Genomic DNA, 21,281 nt, shown 5'->3' on the forward strand with positions numbered 1-21,281 from the left:
AGCCATCTTTTTGCTCTAATGATGAGTTTCAGTTGTGATGAAGGTGGTAAAAAACGCAAGGGAAAGAAATGCAGCACTTCTAACAGATTTTCAGCTATGTGGAATGATGGAAAAAACATCCTAAGGAGCTAAGCAAACAAAGCTATGTAGTTTTTTTGTGGCTACTGATTATTTTGAGTATGGTGGAACCGCATCCCAACCCAGGCAAGTGAATCGGTAGGAAAAGTACATGGAAAAGAATTAAAGGCATCTTTCAAGCAACCTGCAGTTATGTAGGGGTTTCTGAGCAGAATGGAAGGAATATAATACTGTGTATATCTGCTAAGCACAGTCTTTGCTTCCCATTTATGGATGTCGGCACATAAGCAATGTATTAGCTTGTCTGGACGTTTACTGCTGAGAGTGTACTGCCAGCACTGGCAATTCTGGACATCTCTTCAAGATAAGATAGGCATATGATGTGGTAAAGCTCAGGAGTTAAAGTTGGAACTGATTTTTTATTTTTAAAGAGGGTTATCTTCATGTGACTACCTGTACACCCTCTCCTTCATACACACCCCCTTGTACAGCATAAAATACTAGATGTTTCCAGACGAGTGTCAATATATATGTGCATGCCTACATACTTATTTTGCAAATGAAAATAGTGCAAAACTAGTTTCTTTCTAGAAATCACTCACATAACCCTCTTTTTAAATTAGTCCCTTCACACACACGTATGCATTTAATATTTTGAGCTTTTGTATGTTCTGAACTTCTTAGCCTCTTTTTGTCTTTTCTTTCTTGTTTCTTATACCTACCTATGTGCCTTCCTGTGCCTTTAGTTTTTGCTCCGCTGTCAAAATCCAAGTGGGAAAGCACTGTTCAGTATATGCTCAAAAGACATTATGTTACCAAGAGAAGCTGTCCTTCTGCTTACCTCCACAGATTTGAGAATTAGCAAAACTCTCTGAATCCTGCAGTAGTGTGATAACACATACAGGGCTTCACAGTACATTATCCCCAACTATTAGTTTGCTACTGGTGTTATTTCATACATTATACAGACTGTTCTGTTCAAATAGAAATGCAACACTTGTCCCAGCAGACAGACACCAGTAGAGTTTGCATGCAAACTAATGTATAATGCTGTCTTACCTCCAGGTTTGATGTAGAAGCAGTTAAGCTGAGTTTCATGCACCAGCTTCCCCTTATACTTCGTTTCAGGTTCCCCTTGCTGGTGGCTGGATAGTGGTTGATACGCTTGCCGAACAAAGGCTTGAAACATTTTTAAATTCCCAGGAGAGTTGAAACCGCTGAACTTGAGTATATTTCCTATGTATACTGAAAGTAAATTCCTTTCTTACTTTAGAGTTACTTTATGTAATAGCCTTGTACAGAAGTTAAAACCAGAAACCAGAAGTACTGACAACTCAGTCCTTTCATCTAGAAACTACTTTCCAGCTCTTTGAAACCTTTGCGATATCTTATGCATTATCCTTCCTTTCCTTGCTCTTCACTCCTGGTCCTTTCTTGTCCTCTGTGCTTTATGCTCAGTTGGAGCCTTCTCCTCCCCCTGTGGTTTTTCAGGAAAACTTGGATTGAGAAGTGGAGATAATGGGCGCCATCCACCCGTCAGCTCATCACCTCACCGAGCCATGACGATCTCTGGTTTCTGTATATCAGCACGGACTCCTCTGATAATATCCTCTTGTGTTTGAAAAAAATAGGTTTGTCTAGCAAGGGGTGGACTTCGGCCCTGACATAGCCAGAAAACTTCTCTTGGAATGTGCGCTTGCTCTCTCACACTCTTTTATGTGTGTGTGTATATATATAAAAATATTTGTAACCTTCTCTCAAAACATGAAAGATAAATATGGAACAAGTGTATCCCACAGTGCATATACAAGCTGCCCACTTCTGTCTATTATTGATTTAATACAAACTCTTGAGTGCCTCATCAGCTCCGTCTTCATCAAAACAAGCCTTAAATCGGTGGTAAACAATACTCTTCAATTACAGGAGGCAAAAAGAAAGAAATCCTTCTGAAGTATAAGATAGCATACCCTTTAAAGGACAAGGAATGTGTTACATACGGAAAGGCAGTGTAACTGTTCCAGTGGAATTCCACTAGGGCTGCAAATGCAGTGTTGCTTTTTTGTCTTAAGTGGCATACAAACTGCTAACAGCGTTGGGCTTAATATTTGGTATCTGCTCTGCAAATAATGGTTATGGTTGCAGTCCAGTTGTTGGTTTTGCAGTGCAGAGCTTGCTGTAATAAAATTTAATAAAATATAAAGTCTTCATATAATAATATAATAATATATCTCTGAAAGTATATTAATATAAGAAATACATACAAATAATATATTTCTTAAATATATTTTTCTTCACAAAAAACGTGGTTTTTCTTCACAAAAAATGAGGTTTGTACCTGCTAGCTTCGTTGTTTTGGACACATGTACTCCTAAGTCTTTTAGAGCCTCTTTCAGTAATCCTTTTGCATAGCAGAGATATTATTTATATGAATAGAAACAGCCAGAGATCCTGTAGCCAAGAAGAAAAAAAAAAAGTGATATAAGACACATGCTTCAGGTCAGAAGTCAACAATGGAGAGACTAGGAAGGTTCTTCCTGTGAATCATCTGGTGCTGGTCATTGTCTTACACAGGATATGGACTTTCAGTTTGATGATCTACACCAATTCTTCTGTCTCTGTCAAATGAACTGCCTTTCTGTAAAATTTCAGGATTATTTGCATAACAACATACAGCATTAAATCTTCTTCACGGGAACGTATAGCATCTCTCAGTGGAGAGGTTCATGAAATTTCATAATTAGAGAAGCAACAGTGGATTTTTATGTAAAGCATTGCATACCTACTTGCAGTACTTTGCTTCTTTTTTAGTTGTCATCTCTCTTCTGTTTTGTTTTTTTTTATGTCTTCTCTCAATATTTTGTATGTTGTTATCATAAAGAAAAAAAATGAGGTTCAAATTTTCACTGAGAGTTAGAAGGAGGGGAGAGAATAGGGAAGCAAAAGACGATAATTAATGTTTTATTCCTAAAGGATTGTGCATATGGTAAAATACTGCAGACTTCTGAAGCACAATGTAACGAGCCACTTTGCTTGAGAATAATGCAGTTGTTGTAATGAAAATTGCACAGCGCGCAACTCCAAATTTTGCTATGTATTGAAATGTATCTCTATAGTTAGCAATTCATAAATTGCAGGATATGTCCCAGTGCTGTTTCAGTATTTTGAAGCATCTAGCTGCTTATATAAAATTAATTTGATAAATACAGATTTTTCTGATGCTTTCATCTGTTGGATTACAGTTTTAAAATAAGGAGATTTTTACCATGCAAATTTAATTTTTATGGTGGCACACTTCATCTCAGAAGTACGTTCTGTTTCTCCCACTGTTCAAGTAAACACACAGAATGTCTTGTGGTGGAAGAAAAGTCAGTAAACTGCTAATTTTTACAGTAATCAGAACACTAACTTCAGTAGTTAAAATTAATTTTAAAAGATATACAAATACTTTAAAAATCATTACACTAAAAAAAATAAGAAGTAAGGTAGTTCAAAGATTTTTGAATCATTATGAAATAAGTTACTAAGTTGCAACTTTCACAAGAAAAAATAGGTCGTAAAATATACTTTAAACATTTTTATTAAAATCTAAAGGATAAAATGTAACAATCCTTCATTTTTCAAGCAAGTAAACTTACAGTGGTCATAAGTAAATGATAAAGGGTCCAATGTGTAGCTATCCACTGAAACTTGCATGAACCTAAGTTAACTAACTTAACAGCATGAACCTACCCACAATTGGAATAGACTTAATACTGTTCACCTGCAATTAACGAGAACAGTAAATGTCCCTTCTATTGCAATGGAATTATATTGTATTCCTAAAAATCATAGGTACTTAGTTTCCAACACCAGCTCGCTCTACAGGTGAGCAGATGTTATGAAGTCAACATAACATCTGATTATAACAGAAGAAGATTTTTTTTTAATGTATTTAATATAACGTGTTACGAGACTGTGGAAAATCAACAAGAGAAAATACGTAAGCGCTGCTGTAAATATGAACTAAACATTTGAAATGTCAGAAAGAGTAGTTGACTTTACAGTTGCTTATTTTAGATTATTTTTCTGACCATCGCAGTAGTAAAGAGATGGTGTAGGAAACAATAAGAAATTGTCTGCCTCAAAAATGTTAGAGCGTACAGAGTATAAAAATGGGAAAATACATTTTTTAATTATGTTAATATTACAGTATTTTTAGATGTCACTTACTACAGCAACAAGTGTGAGTGTACATTCAAACAACATAGATTTTTGTTGTTGCAGGTTAAGAGCTTATTCCAGATCTGCAAATGTATTTCCATTACTTAGGATGTGAAGCTATGCAGTGGAGAAATAAGAGATGAGATTGCAATTGTCAGAATTACAGATATCTATAGTTGAGGTTGCTTATCTTCTTCATGAAGCCTATTTTCAAGTTGTTCATTTTTTTTTTTTTTTTTTTGCTGGAATCAAACTGTTTGCAGTAATAGCTCATCAGACTGATTATAGTAAAAATACAGAGTTGGGGAAAAAATTACTTGCTATTGAACACATTTTTAAAGCTAAAATATTCTTCCTTTCTTTTCTTTTTTTCATTCTTTTTCTTCTTTACTGGGAGGAAAAAAAAATTGCACCATAAATGACACCAGCAGAGTTTGGAAAACGACTTGCCCTTGAACTTTACTGTAGCTCTGGTATTAAAGATGTACTTCAACCCATGGCAGGTACATCAGACATGCACTTTAAAATCATTGGAAACGTAATCTTATATTTCACTAAATTATAAATGAAAACTGCAAAATTCAAACCCTGTTGAGTCCTCTACCACGCAATCATGTATGCCATTTACAATGGAGGAGGCTTTATCCCCAGATAATGGGGATAGTAATAGGGAAATGGGAAGTAAAAGAACTGTATTTACAGATATGGAATTAGCTGTTAACCTGCAACAACAAAAGTCTTAAGTTGTCTGTATGTGTATACCCCAGATACTTGACGAGAAACATAGAGAAGCTGCCGCTCTCCTTAACCTTGAAAAGCAGGATGTAAATATAAAGGCTGGACACTGAGAAGGTGAGGGTAGAATTCCTTCCTATTCTTTAAAATAAAAGCCAGCTTTTTTTCATCCTTCAGAATGGGGAGAGCATTGTCACCGCCTCCTTGACTGAGGAGTGTTCTGTTTTAGCTATGAGGTACAATTTTGTACACAGCATCAAGAAGGGAGCATGGTTTCTAGTTTGCCCTCTTTTACTTGTGGCAGTGTTATGTTGCTGTAAGCTTTTCTGCTAGGAGAAGTTATGGATGTACATATAGCCTATATTTGTGTGATGGCATTTTTGTATTATGTTCAGATCATTCGGATGAGAGCCTGATTTCATTGCAGTGTGCATTGAAGGCCTTTTTAATGGTTAGTAGTAGAAATCAGCAGAGATGATAAGGTACTGGAAAGCTGGTAGTGGTAATAGTTTCAGAGTTTGAGGAGTTACTCTTCCTTTCCACAGAGCCATCCTGTGACATTTTTTCACAGGAAGGATACTTTTGTTGGCTGAGGATATTTGGATTTCATTTTCAGCCTTGCTGAAGACTTCCTCACTTCTCAAAGGCAGCATCTATCACTTTTCTTTATCAAAAATGGAATGAATGGTAGTTTCACCCACAATTTGTTTATCTTACTATCTCTTCACTTAGCTGTTAGGTTCCTTGAGTGAGACTGTATAATCATTTCTGTTGTAAAAGGCAGTGGAGATCCAGTCTGATGTGGATGTTTTGGAAATCCACTGTGAAATAGTAATAAGAACCACTTTTTACTTATGAACAAATTATAACAACAATAGTGGATTTATTAAGAACAGCTTGTTATTTAAAAACTGATAGCCTGGCCCCTGTAGCAGTTGTCTTGTCTTAATTTTTTTTAATGTCTTAAATGCATCATCATGATTTAAAAAGTATTTGGAACTGATGATGCAATGGCAGGATATGCAACTGGAAAGCCAGTGGAGGGGGGAAAAAATCACTAGTTTAGATGGATCATTACATAGACACTATTCCTGTGTAGGGACTAAACATGTCTTGTTGTATCAGCAGAATGTAATTTTAAAGGAAATCTTGCAAATTGTGTTTGCCTTTGGGATATTTTCCAAAACGTAACCTGCCGATGGACTCTTGCATCTCTTAGGCTTTATGGAAATAAATGCATCAGTGGGACTTGAAGTTTCCTGCAAGGCTATCGTAACTTTAGCTTTGAGGCTATTCAGGGGATATTCTTTTCAGATAGTGTCTTTTTTGTTTGTTTGCTACAGAGTTGATTTTTTTTAAGGCATTTCCTATATGTTTTGATTTAAAATCTGCCAGAAGTCGAGGCTGTCACCGTGGAGTTGCAGACATGATTTTATAAACAATCCGCCGTCTCGGAGTTGTCCCTTTTTGCCTCATGAGATCAGAAATATTTGCTGGCTCTGTGTCTGGAAGTCTCTGAATTGGTCAGCCAACTTTCATGACTGTGGAAGATCACAAGGTTATTTCAGGGTCCATTAAAAAATAAATAAATATATCACGTGTTTAAGGCATAGTTCCAGGTACAATTAAACAGATGGTGGTGAGGAACCTATTCTTGACTTGTAGCGTAGCTAGTCCCTGCCCACTCTCTAACCATCCCTTTTTGGGGAAAGGGGTTTTCACGGGCTTTTACATGATGTGGATTGTTGTTTTGTTTTGTTTTGTTTTTTATTTGTCTATTTTGAGAAAGTTAATTGAACAGTTCCTCCTTGCTTGAATTTGACCAATAAAACTAAAAAGCTTTTTTTACTCTCCGGATGTGATTACTTGCATTAAGAAGTCTGTGAGCAGTATGCTTTACCTTTTAGTAGCTGTTTGTTGTGTGTTTTTTTTTTTTTCCTGGCTGTTTCATATATGAAGTTTTAAACATTTGAAATAATGTAAATACCAAGCCATTCTTCTCCTTGTCTGTGTTAAAAGATACCTAAATAACGGGATCAGAAGCTTTGTCAACCTGTAAATGAAGGAGCAAGTATTCAGTGCTTTGATAGGTTTGTTTTTTTCACCAGCTTTTTAGGAAAAGTTAAGATCATATCAAAATATAGTTTTTAGGTTGGTTGGAAGATTCTTGCACTGTTTTAGGTTGCTGGCATTTTTGTGCCTGGGACATTATAAGAATTTTGAGTCCTCTCTCAGAACTTCCAGAAATAGCAGGACATATCTAATCTGCATTTCTGTTGTTTAGAAATATGTACATTTATATATAAGTATTTTGTATTGTGCTGCTTTCTACAATGTAGAGAAACAAGAGACCTGAAGGTTCCAGTCCTGTGGATGAACCACATCACTATCAATATGGCAGTAAAATAATGCAGGTTTTTTTTTTTTTTTTTGTATCTTGTTTTAGCTAAGCAAAATGTTGTGTTTAAAAGGCTGCAAAATCAAGCACTCCTAAACAACCATATAACAAGGTTGCTTGTGCAATCTTTTCTTTTTTTCCTCAGAGAATTTTTAATTACGTGTTCGTAATTCTTTACAGCATGGTCCTTGCTTCAGTCATCAAATAGTCTGAATGACATTGAGGTAAACAGTGACTACCTGGGATTCTGGCTTTTCCTCATTACTTACATGTGGACCTGTTGCCTTTTTAGGCACTGCAGAAGTTCTGCAGTAGGGGCAGAACTCTTCATTGTTGTTTTCTGTGATACTCATTGATGTAATAGCTGGTGACTTATAAATAAGCTGACCTGTTGTACCTTGCTCAGATTAGAAGTATTATTTTTCCCACTTTACAAATTGGGATCCTGGAGCAGAGTGGTTACAATTAAAAAGATCCATTACATGCAGAGTGTCTGACTTCAAGTTACTCCAGCGTAACTTGTCCAATATATTTATCATTCATAAGTTCAAAAACACTTTCTACAGACTTCAGCTGTGATTATAAGTAGCTGGTGTTTTTGCAGGTCATGCACTCAAATCTTACACCCAGGTCTGGGATCTCAAATCAAGAACCGGACATGAAATGTACACACTCAATGACAGCCACTTAAGATGACATTTCACAACTCGCATATCATTGCATAATATCTCTGGGACAGCGTCAGAGATGGTATTTGTCTTTCTAAGATATCGTGCAGCTGTCTTAACTGCAGATTTTTCCTTTGTTGCAATCCTGTCTTGCTTTATCCTGCAGAGCAGGATGTCAAACTTGAACAGACAAGCCACCTTTGCTACTTGAACCCGAGTAAAGTGGAAGGAACATCCTTTGGTTGCATCATAATTATAAAGACTGCATTGTGGTCAAAGGGATCACATTTGCATTAGAGTAGAATGGTACAAAATTAATATGGCATGCTTCAAGTCATGCTTTAAGATAGGAAGGCATAGGTTAAAAATACTATTGTGGGTATAACCTTCTTTGGGTCTTTCTTTTTCTCAGTAGGTCCAGCATCATAGGTCCAATAGAATGGATGCTGCAATTTTTTTAATGTGTACCAGAAGAAGCAGCCTACCTGTTTAAAAATCTAAAAATTCTAAAGATTGATGCTCTTTAACATGAAGTGATTGCAGTTAGATGATTTAACCTATGTAGCTTACTCCAATTCAATATTAACTACATCTTGTTGACTTGATTGCTGCATTATATCTTTATAACTTTGTTCAGTCTTACAAACAGCATCATAACTTTTTGTGCCTTTTTTTCCCTTTAATGTGATCAGTCTGTTACTAAATCTCATTTCCTTTAGTAAATGAAATGAGTTGGGAACTGTTGAATGTGGATGACTAGATGTATGCCCTCTTGTCAGTATAAAACTCTCCTTACTGGTATTTTGTTAGCTGCTACTCATGTAGCTGGTTCACTTGGGGAGCAGAAGATACTTGATTTTGATATGTTCTTTCTCTGTTTTTGACAGTAATCTCTCGTTGGATAACTTGATAGCTGAATCTGGGCCTAAAAGTGAGACAGTATTTCTTCTTCTGTGCTGCAGTGGAAGAATTCTTTTTGTACCTCTCCTGTTCAATCATTCAGTTTTAACCTGTAAACGTTTACCATTACCACTTAGATCTGAATTTCTGTTTTTGTCACACACAGCCTAAGGATGGAGGGTGAAGAAAAAAATAATCTGTTTAATACCAATAAGACACAAGGCATATTCATGCCGCTAGAAAGTTTGCGGTGAAATTTGTATTCTTTGTAAATTTATCTTTTTTATTAGTGGAGAGCAGGACAGGGTCCTAGCTTGATGGTTGCAGTTTGTAATCATCTCAGGTTCTCTGCTGGTCCTGGGTTTTTATGTGTTGGGATACGAGAAAAAATAAAAATAAAAAAATTAAAGGCTTTTCACCAGGATGCTATATTAAGTAGTTGAACCATTTTTAGCTGTATAGAAGACATGTGGCTGAAAGTCTGAAGGGGGATAGAGATAAATATTACACTTGCGTCTTGCAAACAGCTGCACATTCGGTTTCTTTTCAGACATTAAGAAAACCAGCTTGTGCTTTGTATGTCGGAGTTTCAGTTCTTTGGAAGCGAAGAAGAAGCGATTGTTCTTGGACTCCTGTGATAAAAGGAAATGTTACACGATCAGGGTCGGTGTTGCAATTATTTTAAAACGGATACTCCATCCATTTACGCCACTTTCAAATAGACACAGCCCCTCCTGTGTCAGAAGGCATGCTAGGAATTGCCTTATCTTAGGAAGATTAAGGGAAATCTCTTGCTGCTGTAGGAGGGGAAGCAGGGGAGAAACGTGGTGCCTACCCATTTGCTACCAGATCATACAAGGGGAACATGGACGTTGCACAATGTTGCAGAGGGGTTGCAGGGTGCAGAGAGTAAGATCCATGTTACAGTTGCATTATGGCTATTCTCATCATGATGGTTTCACTAGCAGTGCATACATCTGAGAATTTTGGACTACTGGTAGATTCAAATCTGGTGTTGCTGGGCGGAACTGCAGGCACTTACCTTTGTGAAGGACACAATCTGAAGTCTGAATTTAGATGGAGATTTTCTAATCCTGGGGTTGGCTACAGGTCATTACTTCTTTGGAGGTGAAACTAATGGACAGCGTTACAGGAAATTTGCAAGGAGGCAGAGCTTGGTTTGTACTACCCTAACAACTTTGATGATATATGAGATAGGCCTGATGGTTGTTGAAAACTAAACAAATCTTGCCTGCTTATGTTTGCGTGCAGCACAGCCTGTAGTACACTAGCCACTGGGGTCCAGTGGTTATGATAGGACAACTGGAAAATTGACAGAAGTAAAGTTTTTAAAGGAGAAAACACACACAAAAAAAACAAACTTTTAGTTTTGGTTTAGTGTTTTGAAGAAAAGGATCAAACACCTTTGCCTGTATCAAAGGTTCAGAGCTGGTGACGTACGTCAGTAGAGATACACCTCTTGATCTTTTTTGATTTTACTGGAGGGTTTGAGTTGTGTTTATAGAAGGGGAAAGCATAAGACAGAAATAAAATAAAAAATTTTACAGGTCAATTTTAAATATCTACCAGGTAGAATTGCTGTTTGAGAAGATTCTCATAGTTTGTGTTTGATGTGCATTTGCAGTGTCCATATATGGGATTTGGTTTTATGATAAGGAAGAATGCCAAAGAATTGCAGAGCTCATGAAAAAGTAAGTGATGGGTAAACAAGACTTTCTGTGCTTTTTTATGTATGTATTTCTGTACATACATGCACATTATATTACCAGGATGGTTTCTACTTTAAGCCTATTTACACAGAATTTGTTGCAAGTAAAATTGTCACACACCTGCATTTTATATATACAGAAATAAGTCACTGTATTGCAATACTTCTTCCCTAATTTGCCATGCAGGTTTCCAGCTACATGATAATATAACAGATCATCTGATTTTTTTCCTGATGATACAATTCTACAAAACAGATCTCTGAATTCTTTGGGGGGTGGGAAGGGTGGTGGTGGTGGTAATGAGTTTCTCAATTTGGGGGGATTTTCAATGTAGCTGTTATTTTTTTCTTCTCATATCAATGTAAGTATGGACTATTACAAAAGCATACTGCAATAATACAGTTTGTATTTTTTATCCTCTTTCTACGCCACGGCTCAGTTCCTGCTTCCTGCTTTTTTAGCAATATATATGTAGAATTCACTTGGTTTCGGAGTATAAAGCAAGACTTCAATTAGCTTTGAATTTATGACTCTTCTATACATATTAAGGATATTTTATATATGTTGTACAGCTCTAACTCTGCAATGAAATCAGAGATTAACATTTCATAGAAAACTGCATTCTCAGCTGTATTTTAATCTAACAGCACCATGGATAATTTTTTAATGAACGTTATCATGGATATTTTTTTCGCTGCCACTGCTTTCTCCACGTGTCCAGGATCAAGGGCGCATCATCCCGCTTTACCCTCTGCTTGCTCTAACAACTGCCTTGTTTGCAATGATTCCTTTCTTATGACTATATTCTGCAGGTTTTTATGTTTGTTTGGAGGACGAAGGAGCTGAAATCTTGCAGGTTTTATCAACATATACAGTCTACATTTTTACAGAGATATAATATGGAGGATATAGTAAAGAGACATGATAGGAACGGGCACGTTAGATTTACTAGCCGTCTGTGGTATGTAGGATTGGACATAACCATTGTGTCACAATTCTTGTAAGGGATAGGAGGAACAATGATGTCAGGCCAGGTCTTTGCCAGCCCAAGAAAAGCCATGGGAGCATGTCAAGCCAACTGCATTAGGTACGAACAGAGTGCAGCGCAAAGGCACAGTCAGAGCTGTGAATCTCTCCTTTTCAGGTTGTCTGCATCAGCCCTAATAGCCTGCTTAGCAAACGTTTCTGTAGCCAGAAGCGTGCTGAGGAAGCGACATCAATTCTGATTGCTAAAGTACCAAGTGCCCATTTACATGTCCTGCAGTGCAAGTCCAGCCAAGTCTCGTCCTCGCACATCTTGATTCATAGCAAAGTGCTTTAACTCTTCTACCAGTATGATCCAGGTTGGATTTGTTACAAACTACTGGATGGAAAGTTAGTTGTGTTTCCTCTCTATCTCTTTTTAAAGAATTACCTGCTGCTTTTCATCTTGCAGTGACAAAACATTGTTAAACAGAGACTGTGACAATGGTGGGGTTTTGTTTGGGGTTTTTTGTTGTTTATGCAGTATTCTCTGCAGCTCTAAAATGAGTCGGTTGTGACCCAAGAAATAATTGATGGGGATGAATTTACAGAAATAAGCAATGAACCCTAGGAAATCCAGTTTTTTTGACAGCTAATTTTAGTTAACTAGCTCAAGTTGCAGTTGGTGGTGATTAGCTACTCTCAAACTGGTAATTTACTACAATAAAAACTAGTTTTCAGAGGGTTCATGCTATTGTAAACCATGTGTAGTGGTTTATAATAGCAGTGTTGCATATAGATTTAAAGAAAAAAACACACAGAACCTGTCGCTCAGCCAATTGGCCGCGTGTTTAAATTCTCAGCACTCTACAATAATAATAAAACAGCTGGGGCAGGAAATTGGTCATTTGCTAGTAGTTAATGACTGATTTGTGTGTGTTTGCCATCCTCCACCACCAGCCAAAATGAATAACATTACAAATTCTCTGCTTCTTCTGGGAATAGAAATTGTGACAGAGAAATGGAAATTTTAGTCTATGACCTGGAGTATTCAAGATTGGGCAAAATGTTTCTCATACCTGGTCAAATTATTCTTTGATATAGGTATCAAATAGATTTTGTTTATTATTTGTTAATACAGTTGGGGGGTGAAAATGTGTTGTGTTTTTTTAATTATTGTAAAGTAGCTGTAGTTAAACTTTTTATATTTTATGGTTTGTTTTTATGTTTTTTTTTGTTTTTTTTTTTTTTGTCTTGTATTTTCTTCTCTTGTCTCCTACTTTCAGCCTAACTCAGCAGGAACAATTCAAAGCACAGCAGGGCACAGGAACAGGAGTGTCCCCAATGATCATGAATTCTGCTAATAACAAAGAAGTGGATATCTTAAGGATGCTTACCAAGGCCAAAGATGAGTATACCAAGGTGAGATTTGCTATCTATAAAATGAGGGCATTTGTTTTTGGTGATACTGTAAAGCCTGAGTAAAATTAGCGTCATGTTTTGGAACATAAAAGATTTTTTGTAAAATAATTTTACTCAAAGTGAAACTGACAGCGTAATTGTCATTTTGTGAAGGAGTGGTAGGTATAAAAAGTTTTTTGTTTTTTTTTTTTGTCAGAATTTTCTAAAAATTCGAAAGATATGAATGTTGTCAATAACAACTTGTGAAAGGAGAACATGTATGTGATTGATTATTTGCTGGAGGCTAGGGGGTAAGAACAAGTGTAAATTGGCTTTCATTTTGACTCTTAGGGCTCCTGTGCTTATTGCTTATTGAGTGGTACCAGAAGTTGTGTCCTCTTTTGGGGCGAAGTATTCAAACCTGCTACTAGTTTCTGTGGTTTGCACGAATAATTTACCTTAGGGAAAACATCGAGCTTAGAAATTACCATTTTTGTTGTGGTTGTTATCTACTTCAGACACTACTAGAAGGAAATTAAAAGGTTGAAACCTAGCGTGATTTCAACCCATGTGCTACTTTGGTCTTCTGAGGCTTCTAAACAAAGAAGTAACTAATGGACTAATAATGTTCTGTATTATTGAGCAATCAAAAATGTTTTACTTTAGGGAATAAAAGTCTAACAATTTTAACTGTTCATATATATGCTACAGATTGTTTCAGAGCCTGCAGGTTCCTACTGCTGTTTCCTGTATTTCATATGTGTTGTCATGCAGTAATAAAGCTCCTTACATAAGTGTTTTGCAGCGAGAAATACGTATGTCTTAAGCAATCTAAAGAGAGGAAAATGTTAGTTTTTTTGAAATGTGGCTACTAATAAGACCCGCAGAAAGATAATAACTATTTGAGTTATGGTGAAATGCATGCCTTTTTCATGTTGGTATAGCTTCTTTCAAAGCTAGGACCTTCATATTTTCTCTAATAATGCAATAGGTTTAATGTACCATAATCAACAAATACTTCCAAATCCTAGTATATTGTCATGTTTTAAAACTGGACGAGTATGAAGTCTTGAAATAAGAGTGTGATTTGATTGCTTAAGCATTTCATAAAATAATTTCATTAAATACCCCTAAAACACCATAAATGGAAAACTGGAAAATATTAGGCTGTCCTCAGATACTAGGAGATGGATGTAGTACATTTTTAAAAAATTATCTTCCACTTCTACCTGAACACATAGCAAATCAAAACAGAGGAAAAGATTCTAGAAGGTCTGTTGTTTAATAGTTTTCTGATTTTTTTATTTTTTCCTGCAGATAAGATCTTTAGCAAATTTGCTTCTTACCTCATCTTTAATCTTTCTGCATATGAGTGATTGCTAAGGAAATAACAGGAAAACTTCCTTCTCGTCCAGGATGTGTGCTAGGAGTATCTGACTTCTTAAGAACTGGATTTGTGTTTTTTCTTGTTTGGTTGGTAACACAAAACTAGGAAGGGCATGAGAAATAAAGGCGATGACAGCCATTTTTGTATTTTATGTCAATATGTTTCAGAGCAATCGTGCTTTTTGGCTGCTTTATAACACGTATTTCCTTGCCAGCACACATCTTACAACTTACACTGCTAACGTGTTGAAATCAGTTATGAATTATGTTGTTCTCCTTTTCCAATTCTGTGTGGCTTCATAAAATAAGATATTTTAAAATGTTGTGAACCATAAAATAAGAACGTCAACTTTGAAGCATCTAAGGGATTCTGCTCAACTAGCAAGTCCTAGGATAAGTCCATTAATGATCACCCATTTAATGCACTGTCCTTTGATCTATTAGAGGTTGTATTAGGGGGACATCCTTTGCCTCGTTGATAAGACCAGAGTAACTGAAGCTTCCTGCTTCATTACTGAAGACACACAGACATTTGATAAGAACATCATTTCTGATAGGGCACACATGGCCTCTGGACGTTTATTTCTGTTGACTGCTTTTTCACTGTCTTCAAGCAAAAAGTTCCAGTGGTACTGCCCTGCTTGAACAGAAATATAGTATCTAAGATGGCAGGTGTCCTCATAGATTTTGATTTGTTAACTGTATGAAAGACTGGATAGTACCTTATCACCTCCCCAGGAGGACACTCTTTCTTGAGGGCACTGTGCCATACTCTGGCTGGATGACACAGACCGTGTGCTGCTGTTCTTGTACAGTCTGAATTTTGTCTGGATGTCTCACTTAAGCAGGGCTCTGGAAATCCTTTCTGCTACTGCTTGCTTTGAGGTGGTTGCTGTCCTCTTCAGTGTCTGTTTTAGAGAGCACTTTGAGCAGACAAATGAAAAGGCACAATAATGTTTTCTTGTGGCTCCTTTAGATTGCCTAGATTGAAATCCCACATTTCCAGGGCTGCTTAACTGTGTTTGAATTCAAGCAGCTTTGAAGTTCTCTGTGTTGCTTTCAACACAACCATCCGTCTATTAAGCTCTACTAAGTCCTATCAAGTATTGGCCAACCTTCTTTTCTCATATCAGGGCTTTCTTTGTACCTGATAGGTCTTTGCAACTCACGTTTCTCAGTCAGGTTTCTCCTACAGAGCATGACATGAGGATATGATGTGGAATTTCTGTCAGGAAATCTGCACTGCTCAGGTCCCATGCTTGTCCGTTGTCCTTCCTTTTGGCAACATCCCATTCAGCTTGAGCATATTGTACAGGTGGACTGTGAAATCTTACAACATAGAACAGCTGTTTGCCTTAAATGTCTCTGACTATACCAGACTTGCCTAAAACATCCTCAGTGGTGTTTTGTTCATTTTGATGAATGTTCTTCACATGTGTCTTTCAAATACTGCTTAGCCTTTCTTTCACTTGATCTTAAAACCTTTTAATTTCTTACGCATCCTTTGTAGAAGCATAGCTTTGAACAAGGTACGTGACTGAAGGACTGAACTGTGAAGCAAGATGTAGTAATCACCAAGTATTTTAGCTGATCAGTACTCTGCTGGTTCTAGGACTAAAGAACATATTGACATTTCTTTCATACTGCTTTTTGGTGTTTGTTGATGATGATGGTAGATGATACCTTTCCTTACTTGTCCATGCAACAATGGCTAAAATATCTTGCTGCCTAATTTATTCATCAGCTAGGCCATGCTACTAGTGTGCCAAAATGACCTTCTATTTTAAGCTCTAATAGCTACAGATTCCTTTGAAATCAGCACAGTGTTTGTGTGTACTGTTCTTCAGTATGCATCCCTATATCAGATGCCAGCCTGTTAGTCATGTTAGCAAATCATGGGAATGATACCAAGTCAGATTCAAGTCATTCATTGTACATTTTTGTGTATAGTTAGTATTTTTTCATTTTGCTGAGGAATTTAATCCTAAAAAATGTTCTTAATGGTGATAAATGTTGAACTCTACTACTCCTTTCCTCAGTTGTATTCCTTTAGGTCTGACATCCTGTAAAGTATGGCAGTGGCGTCTAAAGTACTCGTGGTTTCTGAAGAATTCAGCCTATTAAAATACCCTAGAGAAATGAGGTCCTAATGCATTTATTTAAATTCTGCTGAACTCATAATGAAATATACAAGAGTATGTTATCTGTCATGTTGAAGAAGTTTAAATATGTCTTTATATGATTTTTCCCCAAAAAGCTATGCTGGAAAATATCACTGAGAAGGAGGCATATTGAAAAAAAGGCAGCATCCTGTAGAAAAAGAACAATTCGGGAGAGAAAAGATTTAATCTTACTAAGTGTGTGTTTGTCCTATGTAACAACATAATGAGTTAGGCTGTGTGTGAACTAAAAAAAAAAAAAAAAAAAGAAAATTATCTCCATTTGTTTTAATATAGGTCAAATAGTGGCTACAGGAAGCACTTAATTTGAAGTATGAAAAAACTTTCATCTGACAATTAACTAGGTAAGATGCCTATCTGTCATTAAGTGACAACAGTAAGAGACAACAAAAGTCACCAGTCAGAAATTGACTGAGACAGTGAGGTTAGAAAGTGATTTAAGGATAATTCAGTCTTTTGTCCTAGTGTATTTAAAAATAAAAATAAAAAGTTGATGAGTTGCTCAAAGCTCAATACTAAGGTTGAAATTGTTGTGAGTCCTTGTGAACTGCCTAGAAATAATGATAAAATAAAGTTTGAAGGGGAAAAATAGTTCTTCAGATTCAGGGATAACAACATGTATGCTCTGAAGAACCAAGAACCTAAGAAAATACTTTATTGGATTTTTTTCCGGAGAGCGGAAAAATGTAGCTGAGTTTAAATAGATTTGCATGTTGAATGCAGTCTACTCAGATTAGCCATGAAGAAGCACTTGATATGCAATTTTGTATTAACTGAAATTCAGTTTTGCATTGCTGGCAAAGTCAGTACTTTTTACTCTTTTTTTCCAAAAAAAAAAAAAAAAAAGTTGTTTCTTGCGTTATGCAGTAAGGGTACAGCTGTCAAGAAGATACAGGTGCTTGGTTTTTACTCAGATTAAAAAGCAGACCACCCTGTGGCACGGTTGTCTGGTGCGTGTGTTATAGTTATTTCTAAAAGCAACATTTGAATCAAATTCATTGCAGAAGTCTGTGACTTCAAACACCCACAAAATGATTTTTGGGCAGAGACTGGCATAATCGCTGAGGTTGGAAGGGACTTGTGGAGACAGTGTTGTCCAGCGCCGTTGCATTAAAGCAGTATCAGCTATAGCAGGTTGTCCAGATCCATGGTAATTCAGGTGTTGAGTATCTCCATGGACAGAGACTCCACAACCTCTATGGGCCATCTGTTTTAGTATTTGAACATCCTTACAGTAAAGTTTTTTTTCTTAAGTTTAAACAGAATTTTGTATGTTCTGTGTTTGTCTATTGCCTCTTCAGTGGACAGAAGTGCCTGGCTTGGCTGTCTTTACAGCCTCCCATCAGGTATTTTGTTCACAGTAATATACCCTGAGTCTTCTCACCTGGATGCTAAGCAGTCCCAGCTCTCTCAGGGTGGCATGCTTAATGCAGCCCAGAATGCAGCTGGCTTTCTTTTGCTGGCTTGTTTGACTTCTCTGGCAAGGGCCTTGGGTACATTCCTGAAAGACTGCTTTTCAGTCAGGCCCATCCTGTGCTGATGCATACAGTTATTCCTGCTTGGTTTCCTTTTGTTGAAATTCATGATGTTCCTGTGAATGGCAGCACAACCATCTGGTCTATCAACTACATGTTCCCATTTTATGTCCTCTACGAGCCTCCTCTCTGCCATCAGTTAGGTCATTAATGATGTTAAACAGTATGGACCCAAGGATCAAGTTCTCGGATACATGGTAGCAACTGGCCTCCAGTCGGGCTTCATGTCAAACACATCTTGAGTCCAGTAGACCAGACAGTTTTCAGTCCACCTCACTTTCCAGTTATCTAACCTGCATTTTATCATTTTTTCTTGGAGTGCATTATGGGAGATAGCGCTGAAGGCTTTGCCAAAGTCAAGATAAACAATATCGACTGCTCTTCCATCATCCACTGAGCCAGTCCATCTCACTGTAGAAGGCTATCAGGTTTATCAGACATGACCTCCCCTTTCTAAATCCATGCTGGCTAATGCCAAACACTTTATTGTCCTTAACATGTTTGTTATAAATGTCTACCAGGAGGATTTGCTCCGTCAACTTCCCAGGTATTCAGGTGAGGAAAACTGGCCTGAAGTTCCCCAAATTCTTTTTCTTTCCCTTCCTTGAAGACAGGAGTGCTACTTGCTTTCTTCCAGTCCTTGGGAACCTCCCTCAGCTACCATTACCTTTCAAAACTAATCAAGAGTAGTCTCACAATGAGCTCACCTCTCAGGGTGCATTCCTACAGGTCTACAGGTTCTGTGGACTTGTGTCTTTTTTCTTTCCTACATGCTTCCTAACCTGATCTTCCAGTGCTGAGGGTAAGTCTTCATCACTCCAAACTTTCCCACCAGCCTCAAGGGCCTGGGATTCCTGAGGACAAATGGTGCAAAAAGGCATTGAGCACCTCCGCAGTACCTTGTCAGGACAGTGCCCCTTGAGTCCCTTCAAGGACTCAGCGTTGGTTTTACTGAACAGTCCTGGAACCAGTGTGTATTTTTGTTGTGGTACATATTAGGAATGGATTTAACAGTAAGTTTGATATGTTTGGGGGGATAGAGGAAATAATTATTTTCTCTCCTAATATATTTGAATCTTAAGAATTTTTTCTCGGAAGGTTCTGGAGAGGACACTGCTGTTTTTATATCCAGACAGCAGTGGCTCTGCTGTGTATCCAAATGGTAGCAGAGTTCAGTGATGCACAGGATGGGGCTCTTAGCTGGAAGGGCTCTGAAACTGGAACTGCTCATGCCTTATCCAGTCATTAGTCCCAACGCATAAAATTTTGAGCCCAACAAATTCAGTTACTTAACAGTGAATGTTCTTGCTAAATAGTATTAACTTTTTGTTAAGTAGCTCTTTTAAAAAGGAGGTCTTCTCCATTTCTTGGTTTTGGTCATACCTAACAGCAACAACTTCCAGCACACTATTTCTTTTCTACTGACTTTAGCACTCCTTGTATACCCATTGGTTTCTAGTTTCATTGACTATATCCTTAATTTTGCTACAGTGTAAATAGGATTTAGTCATCTTTTCCTATTTCATTTCTCTTTCATACAGTGTTTTGTGCACATTCTTTCTGAATTAAATTATGCCCTTCTCTCTTCATACAGCAGTCATTCCGTGTCCCTGACTTCTTTTAGTCATCTGTCTCTGCCTGCCCATCACTTTATAAACACAGTTTTTAATCCTGTCATGTATAATAAGGTAACATACCAATTTGGCCACTTAATTAACTCTGTAATTATTGTTCTGTGTGGGTATGCAAGTTCCCGCATTGTGGAATGTTTATGTAGAAGAGTTTGAGTTAGAATTTCAGTTTTTAGTAAAAAGTGTTTTAAACGTTCTTCGAGTGCACATAAATACTTCATGTAGCTAAACTACTTAAGGCTGTTGAAGGACCAGCTGACTACTGATGCAGGAAAAGCATGCCTGGTTGCTTGGTTTCTGAGGTGTCAGATTGATTTTATGTTAAGTGCAGGAAAAGCAAAAGATGAGAACTGAGATTTAAATTAAAGGGAAGCCTCGTACTCAGAAAATCTTGGAATCAAGTGTTTATTTTTACATATGCTTTGTGGTTTTAGAAAATTAGCTTGTAGATGTGGTTATTTCAATAGCATAACACTTCATAGTCAGTGCTACAACTGTTATTTTTGGTTAGTGACTATCTAACCATGTCTGGATTTTACTATGGTGGAAAACTAAGGGAAAAAATACTCTCGTACTTAACTAGAAAATCCTTCTTTTCTGTTTCAGTGCAAGACCTGTTCAGAGCCAAAACAAATAACCAGCTCTTCTGCAATCTGTAACAACCCCAACCTAATCAAACCAATTCCTGTGAAGCCTAGTGAAAATCAGCATCAACGAGTATCTCAGCAAAGCAAGGTAAAGCGTTTTGCATTGTCTTCTGACCAGTGTCGCTGTAATCATGTAGTGAACTAGGAATACTTACTTAGGTTGGGAGGTCAGTGCAAGAACTTGAGGTGAAACCACAGTAAGGAATTTTTTTTTAATGCAAAGCAAATCTGTCTTTATAAATCTGCTCCCATCCCCACCATGTGATGTGGAAGCACTTAAATTACAGATCGACTGTCCTCATGCAACAGAAAAAACACTAGTCTTTCAATGTTGGGGTGCTGCTTTGATCCCAAGCTGGTCTGGTCAATTGCTGAACCACATTTTTTGTGTTCTTTGCCTTCAAGGGAGTTCAGGTAATCTAAATAAAATCTTTTGATATATCTTCAAACTGCATCACGTTGCAAAATCCTAAAAGCTGAATTCAGTCAACTGTGAGAGGGAGATGCGTTAAGAGTGGCCCTACTTTGCACAAGGGGAGATTTTTGTCTCTTATTAATATTGTATGGATGACTGAAAGGAAAGATGCTCTTTCATGGTATTTAAAGTGAAACCACTGCTATCTTTCAGATTCATTGGTTTTCTCCCACATTAGCAGCTTGACAACTGTTTTCTTGCCCTTATGATGTGACAGAACTATTAAAAATTCCCTTGGGAGAAAAGAGCATAGCAGTTTTCTTGGCTTTTCCTTGAGTACTGCTGGCTAAATATTGTCACCACTTAATGTGACTTCTCATGCATGAGACAACTATGTTTACTTCTTTTCTTTGT

General features: G+C 37.2%; 2 protein-coding genes across 13 annotated transcripts in view; one reads left to right on the forward strand and one right to left on the reverse strand.

The window, feature by feature from the left end:
• The window catches only part of CACNA1C (calcium voltage-gated channel subunit alpha1 C), a 481,405-nt gene extending 479,869 nt beyond the window's left edge, over window positions 1-1,536 (reverse strand). For 11 of the 12 annotated variants that reach the window (XM_082784789.1, XM_082784795.1, XM_082784790.1 and 8 more), the window contains exon 1: window positions 1,138-1,535. In XM_082784789.1, coding sequence (XP_082640915.1) covers window positions 1,138-1,267 — 130 coding nt within the window. In that variant the 5' untranslated portion in view covers window positions 1,268-1,535. Of the gene's footprint in view, window positions 1-1,137 lie in introns of all 12 variants that reach the window. The other variant, XM_082784794.1, reaches the window with a different exon arrangement.
• The window catches only part of DCP1B (decapping mRNA 1B), a 44,371-nt gene that overhangs the window by 12,569 nt on the left and 10,521 nt on the right, over window positions 1-21,281 (forward strand). Inside the window, exons 4-6 of the mRNA XM_082784798.1 lie at window positions 10,625-10,691; window positions 12,959-13,094; window positions 20,412-20,540. Of these exons, the coding sequence (XP_082640924.1) occupies window positions 10,625-10,691; window positions 12,959-13,094; window positions 20,412-20,540 (332 nt within the window). The remainder of the gene's footprint in view (window positions 1-10,624; window positions 10,692-12,958; window positions 13,095-20,411; window positions 20,541-21,281) is intronic.

This window comes from Aythya marila, assembly GCF_965140915.1.
Source record: "Aythya marila genome assembly, chromosome: 1".
NCBI lineage: Eukaryota > Metazoa > Chordata > Aves > Anseriformes > Anatidae > Aythya > Aythya marila.